We start from the raw sequence: 25,578 nt of genomic DNA on the forward strand, positions 1-25,578 counted from the left end.
CATCAGTTGCTATTCTTCCTGGGGTCTCCTCTACGTTACATTACAAGTTTAATTATTTCTGTGAATTTTACACCATTCAGCCCCCCCCCCCCCCCCACACACACACACACACACACACACACACCAATGCAATAAAAATAAACAAACTGCTTATTCACCAAACAATAGCTGTCTGATACAAACCATAAGACACATTTCAATATTATCAATACTATTTCAATATCATGTCTATTGTGTGAACAAGAAAATTTTAAATTTCTTTTGAAAACATTTTCTGTCATTTTCCAATAACAGAAACCCTGGCAATCCATTTCATGCGACCACGGCCCGATAAAAAACTGTTAGCTGTAACTGATTTGTTCTGATTTGTTGGTGCTTATAAATTATATGGACAAAAATATTGGGACACGTGAGATGTCCTGTTCATGCTGATGTGGCATATAAACACCAATATTTTCTTGCATTTTAGAAGCAAAGATAACAATTTAAACAAAAATAACCAATGAAATGATATTTATCCTAATATTACACTATATTATGACATTTAATAATAATAAGAAGAAGAAGAAGAAGAATGAATTTTATTAATGTGTGCCGTTCTTGGCACTCAAGGACACTGTACAATAAACAAGAAGAGCATAAGACAAGCAATAAAACATAGAGTAAAAAGTAAAAGGCAAGTTAAGAAATTGGACAATGCAATTGTGATCACAAAGAGAAAGCGGTCCTAGGCAGATGGGTTCTAAGTTTGAATTTCATTATTTTTGTTATTATTATTTTGTGTCCCAGACCCCTGTTAAAAAAGAAACGCCTGAATTCAACGTGTCCCAATACTTTTGTCCATATAGTGTATATGTTGTAAATACCAGAAATGTTATCAATCCTAGCCTTTCTGTAATAGTTTTTAATACTTTCTTGCTTCATATCCGGTGCTTGTCGTTTGCTTAGTTTCTGTTTTTATCTGCTGTATGTAAAGTGTCTTTGAGTACAATGAAAAGCACTATACAAATAAAATGTATTATTATTATTATTATTATTATTATTATTATTATTATTATTATTATTATTATTATTATTATTATATTTTATAAATGAGTTGAAATCATCTCCTTCGTTGCCACACTGATAAACACCGCTGGGAAAAGGCCCATCCAGTCATTATATTATTCAGTGAGCGGCTTGTGCAGGACGTGGACCACAGTAAAAATCTGTAATGCAGATGTATGATGTGCAAACTCATCCCAGCCTTCAGGGCTGGAAGCTGCAGTTTGATTGACAGGGATAATTGTGTTGCAGAGCATCTGTCAGGAAGACGGTCCAATTGGAGGTTTTATTTTTATCAATAATTACCTGTCTCTTTTTTTCTTTGCTTTATCTGTTTGCCTGTAAGCTCCCACTTTATCGTTTCATACATAATAAATTTGGTCGAGTATAAACTGTATAGAGCATCAGGTTTTGTTTTCCTCCCCGGTTGTTTAAGTATTGCAGTCATAGTTTCTTTGTCTTAAAGTGCAGAGATCTTCTACAGCACAGGGGTCAAACATGCGGCCCGGGGGCCAAATCCAGCCCACCAAAGGGTCCGGTCCGGCCCTTAGGATGAATTTGTGAAATGCAAAAATTACACTGAAGAAATGAACAATCCTTTTAGTTCAGGTTCCACATTCAGACTGATTCAGTCTCAGGTGGGTCAGACCAGTAAAATACTACCATAATAACATATAAATAATGACAACTCCAAATTTTTCTCTTTGTAAATCAGCTAAAATTTGCTTAGAGGTCTTATTTCTGTCTTTGTGCATAAGAAATCAATCTCAGTGAATCCAAAGGAACTTTGTGTTGGTAAATGCAAGTTCTGCAAATTTACAGGATTTCAGTTCTGTTCAACATGTTGATGCTCATATGAACTATGTTTTTAGCTCAAAAATGTCCAATTTCAGCACAATTAATGCTATATTTTCATGTCACAAATGGACAAGTTCTATTTGAACTGAATTTACCTGAAAAACAAATCTTCTATTCTTTCAGATTCCCCAGTTTTTCTTCCCAGATTCTCTTCTACATATCACATGTTTTATTTGTACAGGTTCAGTCTGGAGTATGGTGCTGATCCATCCTGCTTCTGTTCCACCAATACATACATGAAGAATGGCACACAGCACTGTTTACATCAACAGTTTTCTAATAATAAGCATTTTTATAAAGAAATAACAATTCTATATTGTTCTTTCCTCTTTACTCTGATGATAAACTATCCAATAAATAATAGTGCTCCTAGTTTTTGCACAGGGATCATTAGTGTAAACGCTGACATGGCTGCAGAGCATCAGTATGATGGGATCCACAACAACCATGTCACATCCGTCCACTGACACATTTAGTGTTTTTGTGTCAGCTGGGATTGTTTTAGATCCACAATACTAACATTTATGAAGAAGAGCAGAATTATCAATAGTAAGTCTATCAGTTTATTCCTAATAAAGTACTGGTACTGACCAGAGCATCATGGGTAATGTCACATCCGTCCACCAGCAAAAGTTTTCACATACACGTGCTATTCCAAATCCAATATTTCTGAAAATACGTAGAGCTTCCACTGTCAAATAATATCAGTAGTCTGTGCACAAATGGATTAGCATTATTTACACACACTTCTATGCATTTATGACAACTTTTTTTTTAGACAAAAATGGTCACTTATTTGACCCCCTAAGTAAATTTTAGCCAAAATATAAATATTTTCATGTATTTACACTAAAACAAAGAATAATTTCACAAAAAAATGTGAATAACCTGAACAAATATGAACAACCTGAAATGTCTTAAGAAAAGTAAGTACAATTTTAACAATATTCTGCCTGTTACTAAATGTTTTGCGTGTTTGTAGATCCACTGTCATCTATAAGTTCTAATGTACATGTGTAAATGATAAACTGAGGCAGAATATTGTTAAAATTACACTTGTTTTTTTCCGTTTGTTCATGTTATTCGCCTCTTTTGAAAGGAGAGTTTGTAGATGTAAACCTTTTCGTAATGTAAATTTACTTTTTTCGCTCTAAAACAGATAAAAGTTTGGAGTTGACATTATTTATATATTATTTTGTCATTATTTTACTGGTTCGGCCCACTTCAGATCAAATTTAGCTGAAGGTGGAACTGAACTAACATGAGTTTGACAGCCCTGTTCTGCAGTTTCAAGTGAATTCTAGTCTAGGTCAGATGCACAAGCCGCTGTCCTACACAGATCGATAACATTTACCCCATAGGTCGCTCATAAACCTGGATTTTCTTCAAACCTTCGAAACAAAAGGCTGAACTTGCCCATTTCAACAGGTTGAATGGACCCGAGTTTCCACCCAAATCACCTAAATTAAATCAGCAGGAGAAGGACATCATGCTTTATCATGTTTCGTCGTCTTTCCAATGATACTGTGAGCATGACCTTTAACTGCAGAACACACACTCAGAGGCACTAATGAGGAGTTCAGTCCTAAATGCCCCTGAAAATGGACCGTCTGATTCATTCTATGCACAAAGAGCCTCTACGAGAAAGAAGCTAAAGGTGAATTCTCTGAAAATTAAAGAATATCATAGAATAAATATACTTTAATCACAATTAAGATAAGATAAGATAAGATAAGATAAGATAAGATAAGATAAGATAAGATAAGATAAGATAAGATAAGATAAGATAAGATAAGATGAGACTTTATTTATCCCACCATGGGGAAATTTCAAAATCAACAACAAACAAGTGCAGAAAAAAAGACAGATAGAAAAACCACAAATGACTGAAAAATGAAACGTAAAGAGAAAAATAAGAAATGGATTTATTTTGCTAATACCATTACAGAACAGAAGCCTTTAATATTCACTTATAAACATCATAATGTAAATATAAGCATTAAAATATTCTTATAAAGGATGGATTTTTATTTGTTTATTTACACATACTGTATAAACATCTAAAAAGACATTTAAAAATGTTTGGACATTGATCTGTGGAGGTTAGAAGCTAAAAATGTCTTCAAGGAAGTGTCTTTCTTTTATAAACATCAATAATCTCAAATAATGTATGAAGTTTTAAGGAGCATTAGGGGTAGAACAGACTCAGACAGAATAGAATAGAATAGAATAGAATAGAATAGAATAGAATAGAATAGAATAGAATAGAATTTCATTGTCACAGTTACAGGAACAATGAAAATCTGTTAAGCAGCAAACACTTAAAGTGCAAAAAAGACTAAAAATATCACCCAAAATATGGAAAAATATTGACAATATACAAAAACAAGATAAAATACTAAATATATATACTTTTAAAATACTAAATACTACTAAATATAGAAAAAACTAACTCTATACTACAAAAAAAAAAAAAACGTATTTAAAAATATATACAAGTAATAAAGGAACTATAGCTATATCTACTGTCCAATCGTATGTTAGCAACCATAACTAGGCATGGGAATTAGTATGTCTTAACATTTTTACATTGACTTTAAGAAACTGACTTCATGTTTGGTCTGAGTATGGTATTAGATTTAAGGTTGTTTTATTTATTACCTCCACCAGGAGGTATTGGGATCACTTTGCTTTGCGTGTGTGTTTGTTTGTTTGTTTGTTTGTTTGTTTGTTTGTTTGTTTGTTTGTTTGTTTGTTAGCAACTTTACAGGAAAACTCTTCCACCCATCTGTCCCAAATCTTCCCCACAGATAGGCCTAGGCCCTGGGACCAACCCATTCAATTTTGGGGCAAGTAGGCCAGAGTTCAAGGTCACAACATCTACAATTTTCCATCTGTCATCATTGAACAATTTTCCAAAATTCATCAAAAATTCAAAACGACTCCGATTAACCTCCAAGTTGATCCACCTGTAGCTTAGAACAATATCTTGTACCTGGAACTAAATTGTCCACATCCACTGTGGAATGTGGACTCTGTGGACATTTACATTTAACACTGAAAATCCCATTTACCACACATTTTTCATTTGAACTCAACAAATATTGATTGGAATTGAATATAATTGGACAGACACATGACTGGTACCAAGCTTCAGCTTTTTCTGCTGTATGGAACAACCTGGAAACTGTTGAATTTAAACAGAAATAGTCGATCCACACATGCACACTGTTCGGGGTGCTAGGTGGAGGTTTGCGTTCTCTGAACACTTGTTTTCTTTCATCTTTATTTAACCAGATTCAGCCTCATGGAGGAAAAACCAGTCCAGTTGAACTTTGAAAACAGACTAATGGAAGAGCTTTGTTTCATTTTTTCCACTTTCTTTTTCACTCATGATCCCACATCCTCTCACCTTTCTTCACATCATTGTGCTTTTCAGTAGATCCGTGTGACTTCCCTCCAGATTGTGATGCAAATTGCTGAAGCTCAGACTGAGCCGGTGCTTTTCACTACTTCGTGCATAGATAATTAGCCTGTCAGTTTCAGCGATGTGCTGTTTAAACATGACCCTATTAAACCTATCCTGATGGGTTAATTAGCCGCCATGACATTTGATCTCAGGCTGGAGTTGATCCCTTTTAATCAAGGATTAATTATGCCTAAAGACGTGTGATTAACCGGCGCAGGATCTGTCTCATGAAGAAAAAGGAAACAAAGGCTGATGCAGCGGCGGTGTGGTCGCAACCTGCAGCACTTTGAATATTAAAGAAAAGAAACACACTTTTATACTTTTATTTGACATTTTTTCATTCTGAAACTGTTGTGAACAGCATAAATGTCATGGATAGGAACAGCAGTGAAAAACCTGACACTGGTCCTATTTCTGTTTTGTTTTTGCAGGAATCATCAGTTCAACCACTGGTGCAAACGCTCTTTTCTTTCTTGTGCTTCTTCATACAAAGTCTGCAGAACCATGTGCCAAAAACAAAGGTAAGATCGTACTGTAGATCACCTCATACTGATTTATTCTCAACTTCTCCATTTCCATTTTGTCCCCAGTTTCTACTATAAAAAGAGTTTTGCCAATATACATATTTTAAAAAAACAAAATGAAAATGTTCAAGTAAAATATGAAAAATAAATTAATAAATACAGTTTTAGAAATTGCCTATTCAACCAAAACATTTACAACTGGACATGACATGTTGAAGAGCTGTAATGTAGATGTTTTAGCCTTCCACATAAATGACTCTGCTCTAATTTGATGCCTTTCTGAAACAATTCAGATCCATTCATTGAGGAAAATCTAATCAATCAGTTTTGTACAATGTTTTGGTCTAAACAAAGGGTGTCAAACATACGGCCCGTGGCCTAAAACTGGTCCTCCAAAGGGTTCAGTCCAGCTCATGGGATGAATTTGCAAGTTTAAAAATTACCCAGAAGACATTCAAAGTCATGTGTGTCACTGAGTTTTTGTTTTGTTTTTTTTTAACTACCAGGAATTTGTTTCTATGGTTTGGTCCAAACATAGTACATGGAGTAGTTAAGAAGCATGTAGAAAAAAATTAAATTAAATTAACCTTATAACACTGAACGTATCACATTTGATACATGAGTTTGGAAGCCCTCTACATGATCAGTGTAATATTTATGTTCTTGAAAAACCTGATGTATACAATTAGATACATGCAATACACAGATAATCCACCAGGGGGAGGAGTTTATTCATCAGAGGCCTTTCCAGTGACACTACAAGACTGTCATTAATGAGGAAGGAGGAAGAACTGGGACCATTTGAGCATTGAGACCTGATGTATCAAATATGATACAAAATTGAAACTCGTATATGGAAATTGATATTTAGAAAAAAAAATTGGGGGTTGTTCAGATGGACCAATAAACATTCCAGTTTCAAAGAACAAGAATTTTCTGTCAGTGATTTAAGAGTTCAGACGTTACAGCAGGGCTGTCAAACTCGTTTCAGTTCAGTTCCACATTCAGCCTAATATGATCTAAAGTGGGCCGAACCAGTAAAATAATTTAGATAATAGGATAAGAACTTATAAATAATGTCAACTCCAAAGTTTTTTTCTCTGTTTTTTAGTGAAAAAGTCAAATTCCATAATGAAAATGTTTACATCTACGAACCGTACTTGAACGTAACATGAACAAATATGAACCTGAAAATAATTATAATTATGTTTATTATTATTATTATTATTATTATTATTATTATTATTATTATTATTATTATTGTTATTATTATTATTATTATTATTGTTTTTATTTTTCAAGTTCAAGCTCAAAATACTGAGCATAATATTAGAATAAATGATGATAAATCACTTCAGAAAAGTTAAAAATATAGAAAAAAATCATTTGGGAACTGCCACAAAAATAGCACTGGGTCTTTATGGGTTAAATTGGGTCGAGCATATATGATAATCACTATGGAGCCTCTACAGAACAATGTAATGTCACTGAAAAGCTGACGAATTCCACTTTACGTCACTGTTTTAAAGCATATGTGTGGATCAGTGGTTGGAAAATCATTTAAGCCACAGATGACGCTGTTGGTTTGATTAACCATGACCCAAACTGAAAAGGGACTCTGTTGTGTTTATGATGCTTCCCTAAAGGCCCTGACCCCTTCGGCCCCCTCTCATCTCCAGCTCCAGAACACAGGAGCCTCTCAAACCAGACAAAAAGACAAGCCCGCAGCACTTTCTGACCTATTTTCTCTTGTGCTCCAGCTCCAGCAGCCTGAAACTGCTCCTTAACCAAACGCCTCCTTCCTGGGAGGACGTGCCTTTCAGCTACACTGAGCTGACGGTCCACACAGAGGCCTCCTCCTATAGATACTGCACTTCACATAGTAATAACCTGATGAGCCATTAGAGACTCAGTGAACCACTTTATCCATTCACCAGCTAAAGACATGATGCTAAATATAACTCTGAAAGCAAAGAAAGGCTTTTAGAAATCAAATCACTAAATGGAGTCAGAGATAATGCATATTAGTCTGGAAATATATGTCTGTCTGATGCAAAAAAATACCAAAAACTAAGGTTTGTCCAGTTATACAGCATAAAAATATACAAGTATGAAATGACCCATCCTCACATTCAGTATGATTAGAAGAAAACACCTTGAATTATTTATTTTATTTGACAATGAAGAAAATACATATAGATGATTATTGAAACTTCAGTTAAAACTATCCTCCAGTACAAAACTTAAATTACTGCATGGATTGTTTGATTAATTAATATATTTTTCTACATTATCATTGGAATTAACACATATGTGTAACATACACTACAGTTACATTTTAGATTAAGTTTTCCTAAATTAATCGTATGTCGTCTTTACGGAGAGCGGCTGTTGGACACAATGCTGAAAAATACACAATATGGACAAAAATATGTGGACACGTTGAATTCAGGTGTTTCTTTTCTAAAAGGGGTCTGGGATACAAAACAATAATGACTAATGTCATAATATAGTTTTATATTGAGATAAATTTCAGTGCATTGGTTAGTTTGGTGTAAATTATCTTTGCTTCTAAAATGCCTCAGAGATGGTTTTGACTTAATTTCTCCCAATATTGATTTTCTTTTTCTTTTTTTTTTAAATCCATGACTATGATTTCAAATGTTCTACTTCTAAATTTCTCTGACTAGAAATAATAATATTGATGTTTTTCTCTCAAATCCTCATGAACAGGACACCTTACAGCTGTTGACATGATGTGTCCCAATACTTTTGTCCATATAGTTTATAAACATCAATATTTTCCTGAAGTTTAATGGGAGAGATTTTTCTTCCTCAGTGAGATGTGAAGAAAGCAGATGGTTAGTTGTGGTAGAACATTATTATTTACAGTCAGAGCACGAAACATATTTTAGAAATTCAGAGGTAGAACATTTAAAATCATAGTCATGGATAGAGGAAAAAAATCAGTGTTGAGGAAAATGAAATAAAAACCATCTCTGAGGCATTTTAGAAGCAAAGATGATCATTTAAACCAAACTAACCATTTAAATATTTATCACAATATAAAACTATACTAAACTTCTAACATTTGTCATTATTGTTTTGTATCCCAGAACCCTGTTAGAAAAGAAACACCTAAATTCAATGTGTCCACATACTTTTGTCCATAGAATGTATTTTTCATCATGCAATATATGCATCTCACATAAAATAATCCAATTGGACACACAGCCTACTCAGTTTTATAATAATTCATGTATGAAAGAGTAAATGAAAGTCATGTATTAGATAAATAAACAGTCTTTCTTGTTATTTTTCCTGAATTTGAACCTTTTTTGCGCTGTGTTTTGTGTCATATGTTCCTCAGGTAGTGACATGACGCCGGTCTGACCCTGGAGATGCCGAAGAGACGAGATATCGTCGCCATCGTGTTGATCGTGTTGCCGTGGACGCTGCTCATCACCGTTTGGCATCAGAGCGCCATCACACCGCTGCTCGCCACAAGGAAAGGTAAAAACTAACTAATGATGTACAGTGTACATATACAGCAGTGGTTCTCAAACTTTTTACAGTGGATTACCCCCGAAAATATACTTTTTTAGTGAAGTACCCCCAAGGATGGATGGGTGGGTGGGTGGATGGATGGATGGATGGATGGATGGATGGGTGGGTGGATGGATGGATGGATGGATGGATGGATGGATAGATGGATAGATGGATAGATAGATAGATAGATAGATAGATAGATAGATAGATAGATAGATAGATAGATAGATAGATAGATAGATAGATAGATAGATAGATAGATAGATAAAGACTTATACCACTACTACTAATAATAATGATGGTGAGGATAATAATAATAGATAGATTAAAAAGTTAACAAAATGAGGGAAAAAAGTGAACAAAAATTAACATAAAAATGAATAGACAAAAAAAAAGCAGAAAAATTAATAAAATGAGACAAAAACAACAAAATAGGCAAGAAAATGGACAAAAACAAACACAAATAAGTAGCACAATGAGATAGATAGATCTTTTAGATAGATCCACAAATAAAAACATCTGATCAATTTTTTTTTAAAAAGTGAACAAAATGAGGGAAAAATCGGACAAAAATGGACAAACATGTACATCAAAATGAGTAAAGACAAAAAAATAAACAGAAAAATGTGTGAAAAATGAATAAAATGACACAAAACAAAATAATAATAATAATAATAATCATAAAGACAACAACAAAATAGGCAAGAAAATGGACAAACGTGCATCAAAATGAGTAAAGACAAAAAAATAAACAGAAAAATTTGTGAAAAATGAATAAAATGACACAAAACAAAATAATAATAATAATAATAATAAAAGAGACAACAACAAAATAGGCAAGAAAATGGACAAAAACAAACACAAATAAGTTGCACAATGAAGAAGATAGATAGATAGATAGATAGATAGATAGATAGATAGATAGATAGATAGATAGGTAGATAGATAGATAGATAGATAGATAGATAGATAGATAGATAGATAGATAGATAGATAGATAGATAGATAGATAGATAGATAGATAGATAGATAGATAGATAGATAGATAGATAGATAGATAGATAGATAGATAGATAGATTGATTTATACTACTGCTACTAATGATAACAATAATACACATTGACCCTATCATCGTATCCCTGAGTTATGATTTGATAAAACACCTTATAGTGTATGATGGAAATGACATTAAATTGAATATATTTCCCTCATTTAAAACGGTAAACTGCATCTGTCCATCCACATGTGACTGCAGAAGCTCTATCGGTGACTGTGGTGGTTTTTCTTCTGCTCAGATGACAGAGGTGATGGTCGATCCAACTCCAGGAACACGTTCGCCTTTAAGGAGTCCTGTTCGCCTCAGAACCGGGACATCGTGGAGGTGGTACGCACCGAGTATGTGTACAGCCGCCCTCCGCCGTGGTCCGACATCCTCCCCGCCATCCACGTCATCACCCCCACCTACAGCCGTCCGGTGCAGAAGGCGGAGCTGACCCGCCTGGCCAACACCCTGCTCCACGTCCCCAACCTGCACTGGATCCTGGTGGAGGACGGCCAGAAGAGGACGCCTCTGGTCAGCCGGCTTCTCCGCGACACTGGCCTCAACTACACGCACCTCAACGTGGAGACGCCCAGGAACTACAAGGTACGAGGGGACACCAGGGACCCCCGGATACCCAGAGGCACCATACAGAGGAACTTGGCCCTTCGCTGGCTCCGGGAAACCTTCAACATCAACAACAGCCAGGCCGGGATCGTCTACTTCGCAGACGATGACAACACCTACAGTCTGGAGCTGTTTGAGGAGGTGAGACGCAGTGAGATTCCTTTTATAAACAACAAAATAAGACCAGTGTCCCTGGATCTGAGTCATGTTCTATCAAAAATCAATACCACAGTGACGTTGGGAGGTTGTCAGGTTTTGTTTCTACGTTAGAGTCCTGTGGTCTGGATGGAAGGGATCTGTCTGACAATTAGGGATGGGACTCGAGAACTGGTTCTTTTTGAGAATCGGATCCCAGTACCTTGATTACTTGGAATCGTTTCCTGTCTGCTTAACGATTCTGCTTAACGATTCTGTCTTCGTTGCGCATGCGCGATGACGTCACACATATGCTGCATTGTTTTGGTCCGAACGTAGCCAACATGATGTTGAGGCAGAAATGGTCCAAACAGACCACACCAGGTCTAAACAGACCACACCAGGTCTAAACAGACCACACCAGGTCTAAACAGACCACACCAGGTCCAAACAGACCACACCAGGTCCAAACAGACCACACCAGGTCCAAACAGACCACACCAGGTCTAAACAGACCACACCAGGTCCAAACAGACCACACCAGGTCCAAACAGACCACACCAGGTCCAGTTGAACTCTGTCAAAGCTTCCATTTCTTCTAAAGGGTGGAATCCCTCCAATCTTCTCAAACATTTGTCCACATGTGATTCATTTGATTCTCTACTCAGCGGCGCTTGTGAATCTAGCGGCAGAGTGAACACCAGGCCGTCATCTGGGCCCAGTTCCAGTTCCGGTGCGGGCAACAAACGTCATACCCCCTCAAATACAAGCTTATGAAGGTAGGGGGAAGAAAATGAGGTGCACAACAACGGGAGACGAGCAGAGTGGAACCGGTTCCACATGCGGCAATGGAGGAATTAGTAAAGCGTCTTTAGTTTCACTATCACTGTACCCCCCCCCCCCGAAACTGGGTGCAGCGTCATCTGTTCTTATTATTTGTACATTCTGTATATGTTATATTTTCTGTGCAGATGGAAATATAAAAGACAGTTAATGCAAGCACACCTGTTTGTACTCTTTTATTCCCTCACCCAATGAGAATCAATAAGGAATCAGATCGATAATCGAAATCGATAATGGAAGCGGAATTGTTAAATTCTTATCGATTCCCATCCCTACTCCCTATAGAAGTGGATGGTACTTTCACTGGAGGAGAACTCGACTAATTCAGTCAAAGTCCATATATGACTTCTATCAGTGATCAATAGGAATTATATTGATATCTCTAACCATTTAATGTTGTAAACCATCAAAATATGGACTGTTATAAGTAAAGGCAAGTTTTTAATATTTCAAAGATGTGTCAAAAATGTAAAAATCTAAATTTCTAAAAAAGAAAAAAAAAACTGTGAACAAATTTTGTAGACATTGTCCCAAGGAAGGTACATAAAAAATTTGAAGTGAATCCGACCTGTAGTTTTGGAGAAACAGATTGTTGAAATGTAGACATTGTGGACCTTGAGTTTGACCCTTCAAGGTCAAAGGTCACAGACCCAAATCAAAGTCCATATATGACTTCCTATCAGTGCTCAATAGTATATTATTAGTAAAATATAATAATTTTAAAATTATTTTCTTGTAATATTTCTTATGTATATATTTGGTGTTTGTGCTGCTATTAGAATGTCCATTTCCTGATGGCTCTGCCAATGGGATCAATAAATTTCTATCAATTCTAATCTAATCTATTCTATTCTAATCTCACACCATAGTTATTTATATTTTATATATATATATATACAGGGTGGGGAAGCAAAATTTACAATATTTTGAGGCAGGGATTGAAAGACAGTGTATGACCAATTAGTTTATTGAAAGTCATGAGAATTTATTTGCCACAAGAAAATGTCCATAATAGAAAATGTTTTTATTCTATGTGTCCTCCTTCTTTCTCAATAACTGCCTTCACACACTTCCTGAAACTTGCGCAAGTGTTCCTCAAATATTGGGGTGACAACTTCTCCCATTCTTCTTTCATAGTATCTTCCAGACTTTCTGGTAATAGTTTTGCTCATAGTCATTCTCTTCTTTCCATTCTAAACAGTCTTTATGGACACTCCAACTATTTTTGAAATCTCCTTTGGTGTGACGAGTGCATTCAGCAAATCACACACTCTTTGACGTTTGCTTTCCTGATTACTCATATGGGCAAAAGTTTCTGAAAAGGTATGGATAATAGTGTTAGGTATGATTATGACATCAGTATATGTTTGGTTTCAAAACAACTGACGTAGTGTCTGCTGAGAAAAAACAACTAAATGGTCATTGTAAATTTTGCTTCCCCACCCTATAGTGGATAATTTTTGGGCTGTTCACTTTTTTTCTTATAGTGGATAATTTTTTGGGCTAGTAGATAATTTTTGGGGTTGTTCTCTTTTTTTCTTATAGTGGATAATTTTTGGGCTGTTCTCTTTTTTTTATGGTGGATAATTTTTCGACTGTTCACTTTTTTTTCTTATAGTAGATAATTTTTTGGGCTGTTCTCTTTTTTTCTTATAGTGGATAATTTTTGGGCTGTTCTCTTTTTTTTATGGTGGATAATTTTTCGACTGTTCACTTTTTTTTCTTATAGTAGATAATTTTTTGGGCTGTTCTCTTTTTTTCTTATAGTGGAAAATTTTTGGGCTGTTCTCTTTTTTTATGGTGGATAATTTTTGGGCTGATCACTTTTTTTTCTTATAGTGGATACATTTTTGGGCTAGTAGATAATTTTTGGGGCGTGTGACGAGTGCATTCAGCAAATCACACACTCTTTGACGTTTGCTTTCCTGATTACTCATATGGGCAAAAGTTTCTGAAAAGGTATGGATAATAGTGTTAGGTATGATTATGACATCAATATATGTTTGGTTTCAAAACAACTGACGTAGTGCCTGCTGAGAAAAAACAACTAAATGTTCATTGTACATTTTGCTTCCCCACCCTGTATAGTTAGTTTATCATGTTCAGTACCTCTGTGACCTTCTCATTGAATATCGTATCTGTAGGTATAACCTGTTCTAATTCAGATCTTGTGTTTTCTTCCACCAGATGCGATCCACTAAGAAAGTATCAGTGTGGCCTGTGGCATTTGTCGGCGGCCTCCGTTACGAGTCCCCTAAAGTCAACACCTTTGGTAAAGTGTACGGCTGGAAGACTGTGTTCGACCCCCACCGGCCTTTTGCCATAGACATGGCGGGGTTCGCAGTGAACCTGCGCCTCATTCTGTCCAAACCTCAGGCTTATTTCAAACTACGCGGCGTGAAGGGAGGTTATCAGGAGAGCAGTCTGTTAAAGGAGCTGGTCACCCTGAACGACCTGGAGCCGAAAGCCTCCAACTGCACCAAGGTAAGGACCGACACTGGAAAAGATGCCTCTTATACTTTATGTACTGGAACTTTATCCTTTAGATGATGTTATTTACCTCCAGACCAGGGGGTCCAACTCATTTTAGGTCAGGGGTCATTTACAGCCCATTATGAAATCAAGTGGGTCATTAAAAGTATAGTGTGTACAATTCAGGAAACAAGAATTCCATTAGCTTCCTGTTGCTTGTTGTATTAGTATTAGTATAATTATTAGTATTGGTGTAAGTATTAGTATTAGTATAATTATTAGCATTAGTATTAGCATTAGTATCAGTATTAGCATTGGTATTAGTATTAGCATTAGTCATAGTATTAGCATTGGTATTAGTATTAGCATTAGTATTAGTATTACTATTAGTATTAGCATTAGTATTAGCATTAACATTAACATTAGCATTAGCATTAACAATTTTCACAATATTCTGCCTGTTATTAAATGTTTTGTGCATTTATGGATCCACTGGGATCTGTAGTTGTGTTAATAATAATAAGGGATGGAATTTTGTAGAAATTGTTCAAATTTTAGTTCCAAACTCCAAAATTTTAACAATATTCTGCCTGTTACCAAATGTTTATGTTACATTGTGTGTAATGTACATGTACAAATAATAAATTTGTCGAGGCATAATATTGTTAAATTTGCACTAATTTGTCAAATGAAATTTCTGTTTTTTAGGTTATTCACATCTTTTTTTTTTGAAAAATGTAAATATTTTCATAATTTAATTGTTTCTTTTTTTTTTTTTTACTGAAACAAAAAGGAAAACTTGGATTTGTCATTGTTTATAGATTATTAAGTCATTATTTTACTGGTCTGGCCCACTTGAGATCAAATTGGGCTAAATATGGAACTGAATCAAAATGAGTTTGACACCCCTGGTCTAGACAATAGTGATTAGTGATGGGACTTATGGTTCTTTGAAGGGAGTCGTTCAATCAGGAGCCGTTCACTGAAAAGAGTCGTTCAATCAGGAGCCGTTCACTGAAAAGAGCCGTTCAAAACTGGCTCTTTTATGTTTTTGGCATTATTTTGAAACACCAATTTTTTAATGACTAAATAGGCTACATGTGATGATTGACATTACATTTTAAAGGTGTTTAATTGGCGCGACAGTAAATATTACCTTACCGTAAAAAAGAATCATTAGTTCAAATGTGTGGGCTAAATTCATGACATGAGAGGTGACATTAGACAAGTGATGGAACTGGACCAAAAACATCACGGTACATTATGTGGACTAGTCTGTAGCCTTAAAATGAAGAAGAAAATAAAACATTTTCTTATGAAATAACATTTTATTCTCCTCAAAACAAGAACAATAAATGTGTGTAAACATACAGAAAAAATTGAACAAAACACAACAGTGATTAATCACTGCAATTACTTAAATACCTGAACTGTAGCGCAATTCCCAGAACAAGAAAAGTATGGTGGTAAATTGACAGGCAATTGGACACTAGCTCCTTAAAAAAAAAAAAAAAAAAAAAAATGAACAGCTCTTTACAAAGACTCTGTTCTCACTTTTCATTTCAAAGAGCCATTTAAAAGATTCGATTCATTCATGAACGTCACATCATTAATAGTGATCTACGTGAAGGACAGAATGTACAGGGTACCCCATCTTACCTCGGTCCACAACCTCAGGTAACAATTATCTTTAGTGTAATTAGTGTAACTTTAGTGTAATCCTGTTCAAACAGGCTTTTTAGTTTCCCACCTGACTCAGAGCCATCACAAACTGATTACACTTTATGTATTCATCATGTTTTAAACTGTCTTAATGGTACTTTATTGGGTTTCACAGGCATTCTAACTGTATTCTACTTGCACTGTTTTATTAGTTTTTCGCTGTGTAAAGTTGCCACTTTACAGTGTTACATGTACTCCATGTGTTTCCCCCTACCTCCCCCAGTCTCTCTCTGTATCTCTATCACTCTCTCTTTTCTCCTCCTTTACTCTCGCTCTTTAACCCCAACTGGTCAAGGCAGACGGCCATCCTCCAGGAGTCTGGCTCTGCTCCAGGTTTCTGCCTTGTTGGAGCCACTTATATTATTTATTAATATTTTGGATAATGGTAAATCAAAATAAGGCAAATGGTCATATTGATTAATGAATTATGATTGATTTCATATTGTTTTCAGCTGCTCACGCCCTCCTCCTGATCGGACCGTCCTCCTCCTGTGATTAGGGACAGAGGACAGCTGGTTCAAGCCTTTTGTCTGACTGTCATAAGGAAGGAGTGAGGAGTGACACAGTTTATCTACCACTAAATATACTATATCTGCTTAGGAAGTTTTTTTTGTTTGATTATTGTGAAGTAGAAGTCAACCACGGAGAATATTTTTGTTGGAGAAAATAAATTTTGATCATTTTTGATATAGAAATATCTCCGTGAGTGCTGATTAAGGAATTTAGTGAGTCATAGACCTCCTCCTCAGACTACTCCGCTATTTTTTATTTTTTACCCATTTTCTTTTTGAATGCAAGAGTAGCCGTAACATGCCTGTTAAAGGGAAGTTTTTCCTCGCCACTGTCACCAATCACAAGTGTTTGCTCCTGGAGGATTCTGTTGGGTTTCTGTGAATTTGATTTGATTTTGATTTGATAAAGCACTTTGTGACTCTGTCTGTGAAAAGTACTCTATAAATAAAATTTACTTACTTACTTACTTAATTTTTGCCTTTCACCCCATGGGCCGGGTCGGACCCTTTTGGTGGGCTGTTTTTGGCCCATGGGCCGGGTCGGAGCCTTTCGGTGGGCTGTTTTTGGCCCATGGGCCGGGTCGGACCCTTTCGGTGGGCTGTTTTTGGCCCATGGGCCGGGTCGGAGCCTTTCGGTGGGCTGTTTTTGGCCCATGGGCCGGGTCGGAGCCTTTCGGTGGGCTGTTTTTGGCCCATGGGCCGGGTCGGAGCCTTTCGGTGGGCTGTTTTTGGCCCATGGGCCGGGTCGGACCCTTTCGGTGGGCTGTTTTTGGCCCATGGGCCGGGTCGGAGCCTTTCGGTGGGCTGTTTTTGGCCCATGGGCCGGGTCGGACCCTTTCGGTGGGCTGTTTTTGGCCCATGGGCCGGGTCGGAGCCTTTCGGTGGGCTGTTTTTGGCCCATGGGCCGGGTCGGAGCCTTTCGGTGGGCTGTTTTTGGCCCATGGGCCGGGTCGGAGCCTTTCGGTGGGCTGTTTTTGGCCCATGGGCCGGGTCGGAGCCTTTCGGTGGGCTGTTTTTGGCCCGCAGGCCGCATGTTTGCCCACCAGCATAATGAGGTGTACTGTGTGCATGTGTGTGTGCTGTTATTCATTGGATCTGTGCTCATCTCCGTCCTCTTACCTGCAGGTATTAGTATGGCACACACGGACCGAGAAGCCGGTTCTGGTAAATGAGGGCAAGAAAGGATTTACAGACTCTAACGTGGAGATATGACATTCCTCATCCACCACAGGTAATAGCAGAGATTTAGAAATGCAAATGACTGCGTTTCCACGGGGTGATAATTTTAGGGGGGGCGGGGGGGTGGTCCAATACGACAGGGACTTTATTTAGAACAAACATCCGACCTGATGGGAATTAATACGAGCGCAGAACACGTTATTTAGTAATGTGTAACTAATGCACGAGTAGCGCTTAATGGCAGGAATTAATGCAGAACACGTCATGAAATGTTATTTGATGATGAGTTAATGTGATTAATTAACAGTGAAAGGCTGGTTGGATGATAAATGAACTTCCACGGTTTCACAGATACAAAGAAAAGGCTTTTATTTTTTCATTTCCATTTGATCAGATGGGCTGAAAAGCTGAAAGCGAAGCCACTTTCCACAGAATAAAGGAATCAGATTAAACAGCTACGTCTCACTTTTGTATTTAAATACAATCTGGCATTAGCACTCTAATTAGCTCCTAATGTGATGCTAATGCTAATTGCTAATGTTGACAGTGTAGATGCTGTTAGCATTAGGATGGGTGAAAGGTTAAAGATGAACTTTATTAGTGAGAATTCTGTCTCTGCATTTTACCCATCCTCATAAATGCAGTAGCTCACATTAGCGCTCTAATTAGCTTCTAAAATGCTAATGCTCCAGATCTTCATTAGCACCATGATCAGGAGAATTAGCCTGTATGCACCTGCTTTTTTAATGGACTTGAATGGACAGAATATGTAAACCCAGGCTAACCAAGTGCTAACCACTGTGCCACCGTGCCGCCTGTAGATACATAAAGTATTTTCCCTACGGGCGACAATAAAGTGAGTTCACCTCCAAATTCACCTTTAGTTTAACTAATAGAGTGACCCCTCTATCACGCAATATTTATTTTTTATCGTTATTAACTATTTATTTATTTATTTTAGTGCAGTTTTTAATATTTTATCATATGTAGGGGTTGTTTTTAGTTGGTGTTTTTAGGATTTTTTTTTCTGTGTTTTTATTTCGTGCAGTGCATTTTGCTATTTTGTTCTTTAACAGCATCTGGGATGTTTTTATTGAATGACAGTTAATAAATCTGAATCTAAAAAAAACGAGTTGCAGTTGTGCTCTTAAGCCGCAGACAGAACTGAGTAATTATACTCAGTGCCAATGAAAACGCAACACTTGAAGATTCTTACATTTTTTTAAATCGATGAGGATTTTTATTCCATGAGCTCTTTGGAATTAATCATAGGCCATTTCTATACAGTCAAAATAAAAATCACATCCAAATTTGTTGACAAAAAATAAGGATAAAGAAAGAAACTCAAGGACCCCCAAAACCAAAAGTCCCACAGCGGTCCTGGAGGTGCTGCAGCTCAGTGTAGCGGTCCTGCTGTGGCGTGGTCACACGTGCTCGTCCAGGTCCAGGTCTGTCTGCAGCTGAGCCAGTTTCTTCATGCCTCTGTTGCATCCTGACTATGGTGGACACATTGCATCCAAAACGGCGCGCCACCTGCCGAGCAGAGATTCCGGCCTCCAGGAGCCCCATAGCATGGCATCTGTGGTCACGTGTCAGTCTGGGCATCGCTGAGTTATTGCAAATGATTTTGGTGCTTTTCAGCTTGCCTTTACATACAGAACATGACCACTCCTTAACTGACCACAGTTCCTTAAGTTGAGCAGTTCATTGGTGAGCAATGAGAAAAACAAGTCTTATGAATGCAGACAAGTTCATTCAAGCGTGACAATAGCTCAACCCGTCTCAGGTTGTTAAGAAATTGTCTGGGATTATCTTATCCAGGTGAAACTGAAACACTGATGCAGCTCAGGAACAATAAAACGCATTCAAGTGTTGCGTTTTCATTGGCACTGAGTATATGTGGTTGCAACCAAGACATGTCTACAAAAGATCATAAAACTGAGCTCAGTCATTAGTACCACAACACTATGAGACAATATAAAAAAAATGAAGTGTATATTTTAGAGATGCATTATGGCTGTCAAACTCATTTTAGTTCAGGTTCCACGTTCAGCCCAGTATGATCTGAAGTGGGTCGGACCAGTGACATAAAAACAGTGAAAAAATTCAAATTACATTATGAAAATGTTTACATCTACAAAGTTTCCTTAAAGGTGCGGGAGACTTTCATGAGCAATTTTTCCTCAGCTCTGTCAAACCTCAGTCATATCCTCAGTATCATGAATCTGTCAGTCTGTCTGTCATTACTCACCTGAATCTCTTGCATTACGGTGAACAATTTCAAAGTTCCATCCACCAGAAGCAAAACGTGTGTTTACAAACAGAGCCGGGAGGGAACTCGGGCATCTTCGGAATTATGTCGCGAAGTGCATTGTGGGAAACGGAGGTTCACGCAGCCACCCGACAGCAGCAGCAGCGGAAATGCCACCGCTGCAGGTGGCTGCACGAGCCTCCCTTTCCCTATGACTGAGGTTTGACAGATCTGATGAAAAAGTGCTCACAAAAGTCTCCCACAACTTTAAAAATGTGAATGACGCGAACAACCTGAAATGTTTTAAGAAAAATATTTGCAATTTTAACAATATTCTACCTCAGTTTATCATGTAGTGGATCTACAAATACACAAAACATTTAGTAACAGGCAGAATATTGGTAAAAGTGTACTTCTCTTAAGATATTTCAGGTTCATATTTGTTCAAACAAGGAGAAAAAGTTGCAGTTGTCATTATTTATAAGTTATTATGTTATTATTTTACCGGTCTGATCCACTTCAGATCATTCTGGTCTGTATGTGGAACCTGAACTAAACTAATTTTAACATCCTTGATTGTTAATTTCTTCAGTGTAATTTTTGCATTTCACAGATTCATCCCACGGGCCGGACTGGACCCTTTGGTGGGCCAGTTTTGACATCCATGAAGCGAATCTAAATTTTTGTTGATTTTCAGACTTTTTCACATGTATTTTCTTGAGAGATATTGTACATGTAATGACTCTGATAACTGTTCAATGTGTATTTTAGTGAATATTAACCCTTTCATGCATAGTGGTCACTGCAGTGGACAGCTGTTCAAAGTTGTTCTCTTGTATATTCATGGGTTTTGTTGTTTTAGTTCCACATCAGCCAACACAGTGGATGTTTATGCACCATCCCATACACTCACTTTCATACCATTACTGTAACTTTCCTGTTCTTGATAAACCTGATCTGCAGTATGATATTTGAGTGTAAATCAATTGCTAATTGTTATTAGACTGTAATTAACAGGGTTTTTTTTAAACAATTTTTTTTTTTTTTTTTTTTTTTTGGCATATCTGAGTGAGTAATAAGTGGTGTTATCCTCCTGAGACCTAGGAAAGGAAAAGTTTTGGCTTTTTTACATTGAATAATTGTCTTGATTGGAAACAGCATGATGCAACACTTTTTTCAGATAGATTTTTTTTTTTAATTTATGGAATGTCCTTTGCAGTGGATAGCTTTTTTTTTTTTTTTATAATAAAGCTGTAAAACTCCTGTCCCCTACAGAGGACAAAAATGCATCTCTGGGTCTCAGGAGGTTCTAGTATGTTAAAATGTGAGAACAGATTAGCAGCATTTAAAAAATGTATTTCATAGTTTTCACACAGTATGTCAGTAAACGCATGGTGTCCAACTGACTGGACATTTTTGTAGCACCATGAAAAATAGGTTAATTAAAAAAAAAAAAAAATTCAGTCACATTGCTTTTTTCATACACTACCAGGCAAAAGTTTGGACTCACCTGGTTTTTCCTTATTTTTATGACTATTTCCATTGTAGATTCTCACTGAAGGCATCAAAACTATGAATGAACACATATGGAATTATGTAGTTAAAAAAGATGTGACAAAACTCAAAGCATGTTTAATATTTTAGATTCTTCAAAATAGCCACATTTTGCTTTTATTACTGCTTTGTGCATTCTTGGCATTCTCTTGATGAGCTTCATGAGGTAATCATCTGAAATGTTTTCCAAAAGTCTGGAAGGAGTTCCAAATGATGCTGTGCACTTGTTGGCCATCTGTGGTCCATCTCATGTCATTTAAATAAGAAGGTGAGTCCAAACTTTTGCCTGGTAGTGTACCTAAAGAGGAATAAAAACACTGAGGAAAAAAATCTTGATTAAGGTTCTCATAATTCATGCATGAAAGGGTTAATACAAATCTAGAGTCAGTCCTTATTAATTGAGTCTTCTTCTTTTCCAGTGGAGGCGTTTCTCCGTGGGCTTTCACCTGAGTTTAAAGGGACGTCAGTGCTCCACAAAGCCACGGACGGGGGTCAGATATTCTACCACAGCACAGTAGCTGTACCTTCCCACAGCTTAGAACTAGAGGCACACCTGTCCCTCCCCAGGCGGCGCCGAGAAGCCGTGTGTGTGTGTGTGTGTGTGCGCACCGACCGTCGAGTATCAAAGCACAACTGCACCACCAGGCAGCGGCGGTCCCGGTCTGATGCGAGACCCCGGTAGGAGCTGCCAACAGGAGCTGAAACAAAGGATATGAGGCGGTTTAACTGCAGGAAGAGATGGCACGGAGAGCAATAAAGAGCCCTCTGAGCGCAGACAACACCAGCCAACCATCCAATCAGCATTAAATAGGGCCCTTTTGTTCTGGGCACCGGGCTGCACAGCCCAATAAAAGGGGTCCTTGTCTTAAAGCGAGTCAGCGCTGACTGACAGACTGCACCGAGGGGATCTGAGCCCCCCCCGTTTGTACTGTACAACACTGAGCTATTCACACAGCACCCAGACCCAGCACTAATTAGGAGTCCTGTAACTCCAGCACACATCAGCCGTCAACACACGACGCACACACGGACACGAAAACACACCACAGCGCTTCATTATCCACTAGCAGAGTCATCTCTCACAGCGAATTATGTTAAGCTCCTATTCGTCATCTGCTGCTACACGACGACATCCATATTTAAGAGGAGATTCAGCACCACTTCACAACCAGGCTATATTTATGAGGGATTTATTAGTAATGGCTTATAACCAGGGTATTAATGAGGTCGTAAACATTCTATAAATTATCAGTAAGATGATCGAACGCTTTATTAACCCTCTGCAGGGTTCCTGCAGGGTCTTAAACAGTCTTGAATTTACAAATCTGCATTTAATACCATAAAAAAAGTCTTTAAAGGGTATTACATTTGTTATGGTACGTCTTAAGTCAGTGTTGTGCAACCGTGGGGTCACCTGGAATTCAAATGGGGTTGTCTGAAATTTCTAGTAACTGATAAAAATAAGAAAAATGTACTAATAATAAATATATGGTGAATTGAGAGAGATCATCAAAATCCATAAGACATGATAAACTGAGTGTGAAACTGCAGCACTGTGGTTCTGTTCATCTGTCAGATGTTCACTGTGGTCAGTTTCAGATGCTGCAGCTCTTTCAGAATTCATAGTTTCAGTTCTTGTTTGTTCAGTATTAATTGTCCTCCTTGTAAATCACAGCTGGACTGACTGGACAGATCCTGACCAAGGAAAATCCAGCTCTCCCTTTGTGCAGTAATCTACACCTGGATTTACTGCCTCCGTCCACAATAATATACATTATATAGACTAAATGTGTCTAAAATTAATGTTTATTTGAAACATAGTCTAGAAAACTATTTCATGATCAAAAACAAATTAATTTTAGCAAAAAAAAAAAGTCTCAGTTTTGAATGTCTGAGGTCGCCAGAAATTTGTGATGTTAAAATGGGGTCATGAGTCAAAAAAGGTTGGGGACCACTGTCTTCAGTTATGTTACCGTAAATGTGTTTAAATGTGTTTGTTAAATGTCCAAACTGCAAATTAGTCGATTCAGTTCCCCTCGTTCTTACCTGTCAGTTTATATTGAAATTAGGAATCAATTATCACTGACTTTGCAGCCCCCCACTAACAAATGACTTTGAACGGTGGGAATCAAGGCAGTGGAGTAAATAAATACATTTTCCTAAATTCTAGGAGTCAGGAATTTTTGCCAGTATAGCTGTGAAAAAGGCATTAAATTCTGTTCTAAGCATTCTTAAAAAGGTCTTAAATGTAACTTTATTAAACCTGTAGGAACCCAGCTCTGGTAACACACCCAGAGAAGTCTGTAAAGCACCGTAGTAATGTCCTCTTTTTTTTCCACACCATTTTTGCCTTTTTTTTTTTTTTTTTTTTTTTTTTACATTTTTTTGCATTTCATCAACTTCAGACATAAACAAAAATACCAAATACTCAATGAGTGTCATGTATTTTTAAGCCTTTAAATGTTAAACAAACCATATTTTTTTGATGCAAAAAAACCCCCACAGAATTTTTTTTATTTTTTCCCAAAATACTACATGAAAATTGGATTACTTATTTATTTTTATTTGTGTGTCTGGCCAATGATTAACAGCAACATTGGTTAATATGCATTATTATTTTTTGTGTTAGGTCAAATGTTAAATGCTAAAATGTGCATTTTTTACTCTATGCTAGTGTAGTAGTGTAGTTTTCCAGTAGTTTATTTAGTTTAGAATGTGCTGATTTTAGTGGCTGGATCAGGATTTTAAAAATCATGCAAACATGAACAACTTTTGAATTCTAACTTAATACAAATTGTGAAAAATAATCTGACCTTTTATAACATAAAGTTCGAAGTGTGCATAATATGCTCACCTGGATACCTGAAGGTTAAACTGCACATTATGCAGATTTCCTCCTCTCTGTATGTTGGTACCACTGTTATTGTGGTAGTAAAGGCTGGATCTCTATTTTTTTTATTTAACTGTTGCTGTTTTATACGTTTCATTTTCTCCAAAGTTCAATCTAATTCCAGGCTCCATCCTATTTTATGGATCTGCTTCATAGGATCATTTTTGTGTCATCCTCATTTTTACCTCCTTGTTCGAGTTAAAAAAAAAAAAAAAAGACAATACTGACCTGTCGCTGCCATAATTTACTACTCAGACTGAACTACCCAGACTTTACCAACCTTTTATCAGTTTTGTTCGCATGTTATTGGACAAATCCCCCTTTTTTCCCGCCCACATATGATTATATTTTTTCCATTTTAAGATAAAGGTCAAGGGCAGGAAAAAAAAAATCCCAAAATTATAATGAAATCTTAAAAAAAATCATATCTATTCTATTCCAAGGCTGCAAAATGAAACCAGTGTTTGAGTATCTTCAAGTGTAATACCACTGACAGCCACTAGATGCTGCTCCAAAACCCATGTCTCCCATAGACTTACATTGAAATTTTCTTTAAAAATTCAACAGTTTTCTTTCACTGCTCATTCAGGAGTCATTAATTTTTCAGCGAATCTTCTAAATGTTCTGGTCCATCATCAGATTTGAGGATGAGTAGAAGACTGTGACGTCTTTGACGTTGATTGACAGGTGTGATTGACAGCTCATTTGTTATTCTTTATTTAATAAATTAATCCAGACAGCTTGAGTGTATATAGTATGACACTTTATACAAATGTTTGATGAAGTTTACAGTTTTTCCAAGTCAGTGAGCTAGCATTTAGCAGTAGCTCATATCTGACCCTTCTTGTCTCAGCAGCTCCACCCTTTTTACCCAAATATGGTCACTTCTGGGTCCATACAGCCAACAAGA

The 25,578-nt window shown here is 36.9% G+C and overlaps 1 protein-coding gene across 3 annotated transcripts in view; it reads left to right on the forward strand.

The window, feature by feature from the left end:
• Positions 1 to 23,165, forward strand: part of b3gat1b (beta-1,3-glucuronyltransferase 1 (glucuronosyltransferase P) b) — a 30,220-nt gene extending 7,055 nt beyond the window's left edge. Inside the window, exons 2-7 of one of the 3 annotated variants that reach the window (XM_030153401.1) lie at positions 5,803 to 5,892; positions 9,257 to 9,408; positions 10,740 to 11,251; positions 14,276 to 14,572; positions 17,920 to 18,025; positions 22,198 to 23,165. In XM_030153401.1, coding sequence (XP_030009261.1) covers positions 9,297 to 9,408; positions 10,740 to 11,251; positions 14,276 to 14,572; positions 17,920 to 18,006 — 1,008 coding nt within the window. In that variant the 5' untranslated portion in view covers positions 5,803 to 5,892; positions 9,257 to 9,296 and the 3' untranslated portion in view covers positions 18,007 to 18,025; positions 22,198 to 23,165. The remainder of the gene's footprint in view (positions 1 to 5,802; positions 5,893 to 9,256; positions 9,409 to 10,739; positions 11,252 to 14,275; positions 14,573 to 17,919; positions 18,026 to 22,197) is intronic. The other 2 variants (XM_030153400.1, XM_030153398.1) reach the window with 2 other exon arrangements.
• Positions 23,166 to 25,578: the final 2,413 nt, after the last annotated feature.

This window comes from Sphaeramia orbicularis, chromosome 14, assembly GCF_902148855.1.
Source record: "Sphaeramia orbicularis chromosome 14, fSphaOr1.1, whole genome shotgun sequence".
NCBI lineage: Eukaryota > Metazoa > Chordata > Actinopteri > Kurtiformes > Apogonidae > Sphaeramia > Sphaeramia orbicularis.